The 12,272-nt window shown below is 38.4% G+C and overlaps 1 protein-coding gene across 10 annotated transcripts in view; it reads left to right on the forward strand.

Annotated features, from left to right (window-relative positions):
* OSBPL8 (oxysterol binding protein like 8) overlaps positions 1 to 12,272 on the forward strand; it is a 93,792-nt gene that overhangs the window by 55,907 nt on the left and 25,613 nt on the right. For 9 of the 10 annotated variants that reach the window (XM_030002738.2, XM_030002736.2, XM_030002735.2 and 6 more), the window contains one exon: positions 7,779 to 7,849. In XM_030002738.2, coding sequence (XP_029858598.1) covers positions 7,779 to 7,849 — 71 coding nt within the window. Of the gene's footprint in view, positions 1 to 1,065; positions 1,309 to 7,778; positions 7,850 to 12,272 lie in introns of all 10 variants that reach the window. The other variant, XM_030002739.2, reaches the window with a different exon arrangement.

The following is a 12,272-nucleotide window of genomic DNA, read 5'->3' on the forward strand; positions in this document are numbered from 1 at the left end:
TGTAAGAAGAGGAGACCTCTAGTATGGAGTAAGGGAGAATACAAGTTCTTATTTTCAAGCCAGTTTTTAGTTTCATATTTTTCTGTTTTCCAGCAAGCAAAGTAGGTTTCAAAATGTATTTTGTCAGAAATAAGGCATGGTGGGGAAAACAGGATCAGCAGAGAAGCACCAGATGGGAAGGAGATTCCACGTATGGAAGAGGGTGGCCATGCATGCTAGTTGTCAGGGCAAAGAAGCAGCTGATCTAATGAGCAGTGGATGAAGGAGGTCAGGGAGAGCTTATTTGACTTTATTCTGGTAGCTATCAGCAAGAGCAGTTTGGATCAGCTGATTTCTAGTCTTGAAGAACAATTTACTGGGATTTTTTTATGTTTAAAATTTAAGTTCATTTTAAGTGTTTTATTCATTGCATAAAATATTTGGGGCATTAATAATAAAAAAACCTTTTTGTGGAGCTTATTTTGTGCAACTCTTCCAGGAGTCAGGCTGGTTTGTATATATAAATATGGCAGAGTCTTAGAGAAGAAAAAGCTGTCACCTCACCTTTTAAATAAAAATAAGAAATGAAGATGTAGAAGCTACGACAATCAGTTGATGAAAACTAGCTAGGTAAGTGCCTAAACAGGAAAGTTCAACATGGCTGTGTAACACAAAACATTGGCTCCCTTTTCAGATTCCTGTAATGTACCACAATATCAAATAGGGAAGCCACATAGGTCACAAGTTGTGCTTTGTGCAATATAAATTTGGGACTTGAAAGATTAACAGGAAAAAGAATAGATTTAAGGAATCCTTAAAACCTAAATAATCACTATTTTTGTGTACTTAGAAAGCAGAGATGAGTAGGACCAAAACTGAGATGTAAAAAATGAGATGCAATGTATTTGCGGAAAAGAGGAGCTGAAGCAAAGCCATTCTGCTTTAAGCGTCCTAATGGGTTTGACGAGAGGAGTATAGTGTTGCTTGGCTTGCTGCTGATTTGGCAGCCTCTGTCTCTTCGCTGCATTTTTCACATGTGCCCTTCGTTTGTTTCTTTTTTTTTTCCTTTTGTATCTTACTCATCAGAATGTGAGGTAAAAGGCTGTTACTGCAACACTCTTGTTCCAAGCAGCTAATGCTAACCAGCTTTCACAGAGAACATAATCCTTACACAAACACCTTAACTCATGAAGGAAGAGGGTCCAGTGCGACGTAGGTTTTCTTCATGTGCTGGGATTTCATCTGTGTTTTCTCCAAGAGCTGATGGCCGAAAGCTTGTCCGGAATGCTTCATTTGGAGGATATAATGAACTCTCTCCTGCTTTACCAGGTTTGTTTTGGTCTTGCATTTCTTAAAATGTACAGAAGAGAATATAATTTCCACCTCAAATTTTTCAGTTTGAATGAAAGTAATGTACCGAGATGTTGGTAGAAATCAGAAATAATATTGCTTGTATGCATTTAGATAACAGCTCTTTGTAGTGGCAAGATTTGCAGATAGGCAAGTGAGTAAGTTAGCTTACACTGCAGCAAATCTCCCTTTAAAAGGCATTTGTGTATTTTGTACTGACTGGAATATTTGTTTTGGTTGTTTGGGCTTTTATGACTGAAGTTCTTTGATGTGGTTTAGAAACGCCTTCCTCCCTTGTACTTTCCACTCCCTCAGCAGACGATGGACTTGCTTTAAAATAGTAAGGTACAGCAGAAGCTTTTAATTTGGCTATAACTACTGAAGAATCTGCGTGCTTGTCATCAGTGGTTTGACATAAAATGACAACGTAGAATGAGTTAAGGCTAAAAGCATAGCCTTCCTAAACTCTGTAGCGCAAGGTTTTTAAGACATTTGACACCAGAAAGGGCTTGAATCTCCTTTTGCTCAGATTTGCTGTCTCCTGAAAATCAATACTGGAATATTGAAATGAATTTCTAGTTTCATTGTCCATAATGTGCACTTCTGATATAGGTACCTGAATTTCAGCAGTTTGCTTCAGGAAACTTCGGTGCTTGAAAATACATTACAAGGTCATCCCCTCCTGAAAGGGGACATTGTAGAAATTGTACATTCTTACCAGAATTACTCTGTATGTGTGATTTGTCTCATGCATGCACACTTACGTACTTTGTTGCGTAGTCCCACCGGGCCAGAATGCTAGGCGGGGGATGGGGAAATAAAATAGTTTTCACTTTTTATTGTATGCCTTCTGCAGAATGGCTCACTGGATTTGTAAGCCCTGGCTCTGAAGCCATGGAAAAGAGTTGGGGTGCAGAGCATAGGGGTGGCTGCAGGCTGGCGGTTAGGGAGCTCTCTGCATCGCTGGCCGGTGCTGGCTTGCAGAATCACTGGAGCAGCATGTTCAGCCTCAAGTGGGTCGGGCAGTTGCTTGGGACACCATGTTCTATTAAACTTCATGTTTTATTCTATAACATTTCCTTTCAGTCTGCTTCAGGAAATGATTAGCCTTCTACCAGGAATCTAACACTGAGTTTTATTCAAGCTGCTCAGGAAATAAAGATCTCAAAGCTTGAAAGCGTGGAGTTGGCAACTAGACAGATCGTCCCTACCTTTAAAATAAATGCGTGTAGTCTGGTGATTACTGAAACAAAAAGGGATTCGTTTCCTATTCGGTTCCTTCCTGTATAGAATTCTACATTAAAGCTGATCACTGTCCATAAGTGGACAGTGAATGACTTCTTAAAACGCAGAACAAATGGGAAACAGTTTTTAATGAAAAAAAAAAAAAAATCAACTATAAACATATAACTAAAAAATGTTTTGGAATCTTCCATATATCTGAAGAATTTAAACAATATTAATATGCTGGAAGGTATGCTCTTTCAGTTTGGTTTAAGCAGGCAGTAGTTATTGCCTGTCTAAAAGATACTCGTGTATAGTTAGTGAGGACAATCTTTGGTTATTATTGTTTATTTTATATGGTGTTTGCAAAAGAAAACATGACTGTGAGAAAATACATAAAAGGACTTTGCTTCCTTTTCTGATTACTTCAGTTTCAAAATCCACGGAGGAATCTGAATTAGTTAATATGGGATTGTATTCTTAAAACTGTTTGTCAGCAAGCCTTTGAAAATCAGTCAGTTAAAAAGACTATTGTCTCCTGTGTTCAATTCTTTAAAAAGTTTTTTCCATTTTTTTTCCTGCCGTGTTTATTATATAACACCAGTATTGATATGTCTCACTAAGTATAGCTCATAGTTCTTCCAGAAGCATATAGTTTTTCAGGTCAATTATTTGTTCTTCACAACTGCACATGCACAGCAGTAATGAAATCAGGCTGTTCCTTACTTTTCATTTGGAAGTCAATAATATTGTTGCTTAGCTTGCTATTTGTGAATTTGTCATGCATTGCATTACTTTTTTAGTAGTTCTTCTGTTTGTTGGAAAACAGCCACCAGTGGATAGTAGTTCTTTCTTTTTAGATAAAACAGATAGGACATTAAGAAGTAACATGGTCTTTCTGATCTCTTTTCCTCGAGTATCTTAATTGCAGATAATATTTGAGAGGTACAAAACCAGTATTTGAGATGTAGATGTTACATGGTTGGTTTTGTTTTTTCCCTTCCCTCAAGACTGATTGAAGGGACAGATTGCGGGTGTGACTTTAAAGAATACCCGTGTTATGCTTCAAAATTGAAATCTCTTAACAGTTTTGTTTTAAAATGTACTCTGCTGCAGACTTTATCCTAAAGATTCTTTAACACTAGTCGTACAATGTATATACTCTTCATTTTTTGTTGAAGGCAATGTTCTGGAGGATTTTTTTCTGTTGGTATTGGCTGCGTATTCCAGCTCAGTCTCTAAAGAACTGCTGTTTGATTTTGTTTCATTGACATCTTGCATGTATAGAGTTCTGGTTGTTCCAGTTCCATGCAGGTGTCAGGTTCTTGCATCTGTCTGAAAGTTCATCATGAGTTTTTGTGTAGATTTCCACCTGCAAGTCTTGGAAGGACATGCTGAGTGCTCACAGTAGGAATGTACTAATGGACAGTTTTCCTTGGTTTCCGAGGTCATACCGTGAACTGTGGCTGACTGCACTGGCGTTGAGATCAGCTTTCAGAGCCAGTGGGGCCTGTGATGTTAAGGCAAGGAAGGTCACACTAGGAGAAAGTCTGTTAAGACATAGTGTTGCTCTGAACACAATCCATGATGTCCAGAACTGCTTTAGAGGCTACAGTAGTGGAACTTGTGTTTAAAATAAAAATAACTCTTTAAATCTGCAGGTGTCTTAATACTGGGAGTGCAATCTGCAGCTCTGAAGGTTGATTCAAATGGCACTTGGCCACTGTCTCCTAACTCTGAAAATTGCTTTCAGGTGTTACGTAGAAAATAGTATACAAATCCAAGAGACTTAATAGAGAGGAAGTTACAGAAAGAGGCTGTATCTTCAACACCTGAATTTCTACATTGTGAAATGTGAGCTCAGGTTATCTTGTTAAAGAGTTCCTGATTGAATTACAGGATGGGAAACAGCAAGTAGGCTAAAATATTAAGCTCAAACCCACTGCTGATAAACACTGAAAAACTTGGAACACATTCTTTTTATTAGACCATGCCTCTAGCCTCTCATACCCTGGCAGTGTCTGCTCCAGACACTGATTTGATGACTTTCTGTGGTGCAATTTGCAGTACCTCTGAGGTGAACAAAACTACAAAGAGCAATAACACAAAGCATCATTTAGAGGCGCGGCTTTCTTGGCTTTGCTATTATCTTTGTCAGAAATCCATAAAGAAATTTGTTCTTCATAACTGGTAGCAGAAAGGGGGAAAACAGTATTTCTTATGGTTGATTCTCTGAATATAGTTGTTCTGTTGTTGTTGTTTCCTTGACCAAGTACTTCCACGACAAAATGTATATCATCCTCAGTTTGGGCCCATATATAGCTCTTTGTGATGTTTCAGTTCAAATTTCCTTGCAGGTATTAGTATCAAACTGTTCTTGTTAGAAGTAAGACTGCTTATGGTATCGAGGTCTCTCCATCTTAATAGAGGCTCCCTGGAAAACGTGCCCTTACGGTGGGTGAGGCTGTGTCTGGCTCAGCACCTGAGTTACGATTTATTTTTTTAACGTATGTTTTAGCATATGGGAAGAAAAGCCTTCTGTCTGTATTCTAAGTGAGCTTATCCCTTCTACGGAGAGGGATGTTACAAATAGGATGGTGCGGGATAGGAAGCTGACTGGTTGGGTTTCGTCACAGACCGAGATGGAGCAGTGCAAGGTGTTACAAGATCTGCAGCACTCGGACTTGGGTTCGCTAGCAAACCCCTCAGACCGCCCTTTGCTGAGCATTTGGGTAAGGAAGGGAACAGCGAGTGTGGTGGCAAGTTTATGAAGCAGCAAGCACGCACACCTCTCGGGCTCAAGACACTGGAAGCAAGGAGGTGAAATTCATGGAAATGCAACTGCACTTTCGTCTTTGTGTCTGATTCTCTGGGACAGAGTAGTTCTTTCTGTTTTCATTTCTGCTTGGTGATACTGATGAAAAGCTTGTTTATGAAAGTAAAAACATATGTTTGTTAGATAAGGATGTGTAAAGCCCTTAAAACTTTAGTGCTTTAGAGAGCAAGCTGTGAATTATAGCTTTTCTTTTGTAAGAACAATCCTGACTTGGCACTTTCTCGTTGATTTCCATCACTAAGTCTTCTCTATGTGCCTATAAATAAATAAGTAAAAGTGGGAAAGCCATTAGAAAATGCCTGCATTACATTTTCAGTGGAACTTGGTTCCTAATGAGGGATTTCTTTTGGGTGTGGGGGTGAGGAGAAAACCTCATTACTACAGTTCTGGTGTGTGTTTGACTGCCTAAGACTGGCATCAAATCTAATAACTTCTCAATGAGCCAAGGCAGGTCTGTCCTCTAAGGCTTGAAGCAACCTTTGTTTTGTTTTGGCACCTGATGACTGGTGCTGTAGAAAATGTGCTGTTGTATTTGGTGTTACATAGGAAACGTGGCTTCTGGCCTCTGGATCTTGACATGCCTTTTTGTTTTTTTCCAGATTCCCTAGTACTACAAGTTGTCTGCCTGTCTGGGTACTACTTCCCTGGGGTCAAATAGTCTTCTGCATTATAGGGTTTTTTTAGCTGAACAAACCTATCATGGATGTATTGTAAGAATTTCAAAAGGAAGGGTTTAATGAACTGTGTATAGAGGGGCTTCTGTAAAGACATGTAAAGGTTTCTTTAAAGGCATGTAAGGTTTACTTTGTGTAAACATAAAATGAAATATCATTGTATTGCAGTATATAATTTTTTAAAAATCTGGTCTTAAAAAAGAATGTCTGCAAAACGTAATACAAATAAACAAAAAAAACCCCAAAACTGATTATCAGACCAAAGCTAAGAGGAATCTCAGATTTCTCATGTAACCTGAAGACCAACATAATGCCTCTATAAGTCAGTGAAACTTCCCAAGATGTGTATTTGTGATAGATGAATCAGTTCTGTCTTAGAGTTTCTGGGTATTTTAAGTTGTGGGAGGGTGAAAATACTGATTTAAAAAAAAAAAAAAAAAAAAAAATCCTGCACTGAACAAACTACTCAACACTGCTATAGAGAGTTAATAAAAATTCTCTTAAAGCTCATAGTTTCCCCACACATCCACACACTCCCCTTTAAAAATGTGAAATCAAACTGTTTCTCTGATAAATCTCATTTCAGAGATCTGAGTACTAATTTCTGTTTCAAAGTTCGGAAGACCTTCAAAGGGAAGCCCAGAAGAGCTTTTGGTATGCGTTTATACAATTTCTCTGCTGATGTAGTGCCCTCTGGTGGGTTGAAGCTCTAGGGTACCACTGTCAGAGCCATGCAAGGCTGTTCAGCTGCCTGGATTATTCCTGAAATTCATGTATGGCTTCATATTTATCTACCTTCTATCTGGAGGGCATGCAAATGATGGCGTTTTTACTTACTCGGGTAAATGCATTGTGCAATTTGTTTTATTCCTGTTTATAAAAGCTTTATGCTACCACCAATCTCTTCAAAGAAAATGGATCACTGAGGTGTTCTGTCTCATAACCAGAGTAGATTGTTTTTCCCTAAGAGGATGCTAGGTTCTCATATGTTCTGTAGCACGTAGCAGCTGTGCAGCAGCACTAATGCCAGTTGTGACCCCTCTTTCCATTGTCACACATATACTGGCTACAGCCCTTGTCTCACTTTGCTTTTTGGATACTGGGAGAGTGTGGGGTTTGTACTGAGTCACTCACAGAAGATAAATGTGGGATTTTGACGACTGTTTTAACATAAAGCCTTGTAGTCACCCGTATGCAGCGTCAAGTTGAAAGTGTAAATTCAAGACTAATGTAAGCAACCTTTTCCATTTTCTTGCAAAAAACTGACTGGCGATCTTAATCAGTGTTTTAGATTTGCTTTCATGTAGGTGGTATTTAACAATTATTTCTAGCTACAGAAATGAACAAACCAAAAAAGGCTCCATTTAGCATTCTGCTCTGTGCATGCGTTTATGCAGATGGGGGAGAATGAGAAGATAAAAGGACAAAAGTTTGCACACTGTATTTATGATTTGTCAGCCTATTAGATCAGGTGCAGCACCATCCAAATAGAGTGGACTGTTCTCGCCTCTTAGTGGGTATTAAATTAGTTTTTATTGTACTAGCTGGTATGTTTTCAACTGGTGTGATGGACTGGTATGTATGCATTGTTTGAAAATCTGATTTTCTTGTGCTGTTTTATGCTAAAAACAATTTGCAAGTTTATTTCAAAGACTAGCTCATATAAAATGTTAATGTCTTCAAATCATTGGCAACAATGCTGTCTTTTCTTTAAGGTTTTGACAAAGGGAAGGATGATGTGTCACAAAGTAAAGAGGATACAGCACATTCTATGTCAAAAAGCAAGGTAAGGAAAGCAGCCTCCTAATCTAGCTTAAAAATGTCTGTGCAAAGGAGTTCTGTGTTTTTAATTAAATGCAAGTGTATTTAACTTTCATTGTAGATAATCTTGAAGGTTACTTTTCAGATTCAGCAACAGATAAACATTAAAGGGAATTTCTTAATCCAATTCTCAGGATGACATCACGTGAAAATCTACAGTTCAAATTAGCGAAAATGAAACGTGGAGTCTTCTCACTGTCATCTTGGGGTGGGATGTTGCCTTGCCAAATGTAGCGATGGATGGTAGCCAACTCTTGCTACAGAACACAATTTAAAATCCTTTTAAGCTGTAGGTGAGGATGCTGTTCACTGAGCTGTAGCAAATCTTCTTATAAGAATGTTAAGGAAACTGTAATTGGAGCAGGTTTAGTTTAATGGTTTAAATTGCCAGAGTAAAACACAGTTAAGTGTAATCTGTTGTCCTGTCTGTTGCAAGGGCTTCTGTACCTCAGAATTCAAGTACAAAGGCCCATTTCGTTGAGGCAATGAGTGTGCAAAGGAAAGCATACTCAGTAGAATATTAAACTAGATATAATTGCTATTCATGTTTATGCTTTCCGGTCATCTTGATAATAGAAGTGGAAAAGGCAGGAGCCAGGCAAATTTATAATCGTCATTGTGTAGTCCCAAGATGGAAGAGGCTCCCTGAGATGCAGTGAAAACTGAGAACATCCAAAGTGGAGTTGGGAGATGGATACCGCAGTCACCAAAACCATAGCATCTTGGGGTGCCTAAACTTTAAAAAGGAAGAAAACATGAACTACCCGAGCAACTACAAAGACTCTTTTTATGTAGTGATCCCAGGTCTTTTCTCTCCAGAGCTGTGTTTTGTTTTGATCACAATTACTTACACGAGTAGTTTGCAATAGTGTTCTTTCTCAGAATAAAATGTTTCTGATGGTATTGAAATAGTAGGCACATGATGAGGGACTTGTGTAAAAAGTCATTGTAGCGTCTACGCTAGCGTCTACAATGTAGAAAAATCTACCATAGCTATCTTTTCCTTTCCTAAATCCTTTATAATTTGTAGGTTACAATTACAGAAGCTGACATTGTATAGCCACTCTGATGCAACCTTCTTTATTTGTTGGCTTATTGTAACTTTTAAAGTGCATTAACATTCTGGTCAGCAAAAGTGCCTGGCATGTCAATGCACTGAATTTTTACTTAGTGATTTCTATGTATTTAGAATGTGGAATTCCAGGAAAAAAATATTTTCAATTGGGTGTGTCACAAAACAGGCATCTCTCTTTCTCTTCAAGACATTAAAGAGAAGAGGGAAGGACTGCATTTTGCAGAGGGGGAGATTGTGTATGGTTTTGATCACTGAGTGGAGTAGCTAAGTTCACTTGTTTTTCTTATTTAGGCTTTGCTACAGGATAGAGTTTAAAGGCTTTAAATTATGCAGCTGTGTGGGTTTCTATTTTCTGCTAGGACGTCCACTGTTTTTTACAGAGGCAAATGTGGTAACAGACACTTAAACAGATTGTCAGGGCGCAGCAGGCATGGGCTGCTCTGTAGGGGAAGGCGAGGACCTGAGCTTGAACACAGCCAGCTCCCAAGGGAAACGGGGGGGGATGACTGCTTCTTGCCGCTTTCGCACCCAGCTCTTTCCATAGCTCTCTGCTGCAAGGTTGGCACTGCAGTCTGTCAGAGCTGGCCCTGGGCACGGGCAGCTGCACCCCTAGGAGACAGAGGGATTGCACTGGAGGGCTTGACAAATTTTTCTGTGATATTTCATGTGTCAGAGCCTTAAAGAGAAACATTAAAGAGATATTGAAGGAAATGAAAGCGACTTAAAGATTATAGTAGCATTTCCCTGCTTCAGTGGTGTCATCAGAATAGCACTGGGGTGAGCAGGTTAGTTTCTGCAGCTGAAGCTGCAGTTTTGTGGTGTGTAGCTAAGCATTTCAAGCTTTTGGTGTCTTACATCTGACTTGGAATGACAAAAATTTGCATCTTTCAGCTTTACTGCATCCTAGAGCCCCGCTTGTCAGGTAGATCAAGGAAGCATACTTTACCATCCAGCTTGCTTCTGATCAAAATACTTAACGTTGGTCCAGAAACCTCTAAATCATTTTTGACTTGGACATCAAGTTAATACTGTCTCTTTTAACTTGGATTTATTTCAGACTCTATTAATCATTTATCTTTGACTATCCAATTTGTTTTTTCTCTTCCTTATATTTATTTTTCTTGGTTCTTGTCTTTCTAGGATCTTAAGTCTTTGTGTGCTTTGCTGTTACTTTTGCTTGTGTCTTTCTACTATCAAAGATGAGACTCGTATTCCTACTTCTCCTAATACATATTTTTCTTCATCCCTGTTTTTGCAATTACTGCATGTGGGGCTTGATAAGACTAGTGGTTCCTTTATAACCCAGAAATAAACTTCAGGCTAACAGAAAATGGTAACTGTCTGTCACAGCTGTGGAGGTGAAGTAGCAGCCCTTCTTTCTAAGTAAGGATGGAATAGCAGTGATGAGACTTGCCCAGAATCTGGTACTGAATGTACCTCGCTGGGACTTGCAGTAGTTTCTCTTAAAATGTTTTCTTCTTTTAAATTTTGATCCTATCCACTTTGTGTGGATCTAACACTGAGAAAGTTACTAGCTTAAAAATCTACCAATCACTGATCTGTCTCATAATCCGTTGGACAGGTAAATATGGACCTCTACTCAGTGTCATATGAGTGAGCTTTAAAACTGAGATACTGAGAAAATGAGTTTTTGTAACCTGTGATACTTACTGGTTTGGGGCTTTTATATGCATGACCTTTAGATTGCATTAGCTTTCTGTTAGTGAGCAACTAGAATATTTATGAGTGTTTTGCTTAAGTTGCTCCATTATAGCTTGCATAACGAGTTCATTACCTCTTCTTATGTGACAGTGATAAGAATTTTTCCCTCTTCTGTTATTACATTTAAAGTACTGTATTTCCTTTAACTTCTAGACAGAGGAATTAAATTTCAAGTTGTATGCCTGTCTTAAAGCTAAATTTCGAGTGTTAAGAACATATCTTTAATACAAAATGAAGAGGTTTCCTTCATTTTTCCAAGATGTATATATCGAAGTTAGAGAACATTTACTTATCATTGAAATGATTTTGAGATAAAATTACTTTTTGCCGGTTATTGCACATATCTTTTTGACACTAGCTAAGTAGACTCCTGTAAAGTCTTAGTTCTGAATTAAAGGCCTCAAAGTGGGATCAAAGTTAAAATGCTTTGTTCCACTTGTAAGTCTTTCATTTTTATTTCTTTGGTTTGAGCAACTTTTGTGTTAAGAAAAATAGTGCTCAAGTGCACTGTTTTTATTATTGCAGTAAGTTTTCTCAAAACTTGCATATTTTTTTACTCTCATTTTATAGTATTCCAAAATAGAAATTTGGTGAATAGACTTTGCATTGTAGCCTAAGATTTGAAATGGCTAGTCAGAAGTGTTGAACAGCTTGAGAAGCAGTTTGCATAAACTGTCCTTGAATTTACACAGTTTAGAAGGTTACATTGATTTTTCTTCCTTTTTTTTTTTTTTTTTTTTTTTTTGACTAGGCAAGAACTTTGGGTCCATCAGGCTTATGTTTCAGTGCACAAAGAAATGCAACTCTTTGTAATTTATCTGAAGTTTATGTATATACCTACTCAGTGTTCTCTGACTTGCAGTAGGAATGATAACTCTGTGATAGATTCCTTTTTGTTAAGAGCTCTGTATCCCAAGGTGAATATTTGGTGGCTCTAATTCCCTTTCAACTAGTAGGCAACAGATGCCAAAGAATAAACTTTGAACCTTACAAGATGTGGGGAGAGGCAGGAGGGAGAAATCACGTGGTGCTGAGGCAGCATATTGTCCTGCCATGAACAAGGACTTGGGTTTCATGAACAAACCTGAGTCTCGTTCCCCTGTCTATCGCCACTGTGAGCTTCTCGAAGATGACTTGCGAAGTAATCAGAGCGTGGGATTAGGGAGGAAGGAGCAGAACGAGTGGCATTAGTGGTCAGTTGTACTCTGATGATTTATAGAGCACTGAATTCTAGATTGAAGAGGCTGTATTTTCCTTCATGGGTCACGGGGTAAGTGCCTCTATAGCAATCCATTTGGAGGAGCTAAGTTACAAATGAAGATGTTGGGATTCATATGTGTTGGGAACGACTCCTGTTTTTAAACACCAGGTTTCTCCTAAAACTTTCTCTTGGCTAAAATAATGCCTAACTAGTCAAGACTATGACATATCAAGTAGCAGGCTACATAGGCTAAATATTTACTGTATATAGTTCAGCTTTTCTGGAGGAATCTGACTTCTTTCCCATAAAACACTTATGAAAAAAGACTCCATAAATAGGCGGTGAACAGCTCTTGATACAAGTTGTGGTTTGTTGTTTCTGTTGTTGGTT

Source organism: Aquila chrysaetos, chromosome 26, assembly GCF_900496995.4.
Source record: "Aquila chrysaetos chrysaetos chromosome 26, bAquChr1.4, whole genome shotgun sequence".
In the NCBI taxonomy this organism is placed as follows: Eukaryota; Metazoa; Chordata; class Aves; order Accipitriformes; family Accipitridae; genus Aquila; species Aquila chrysaetos.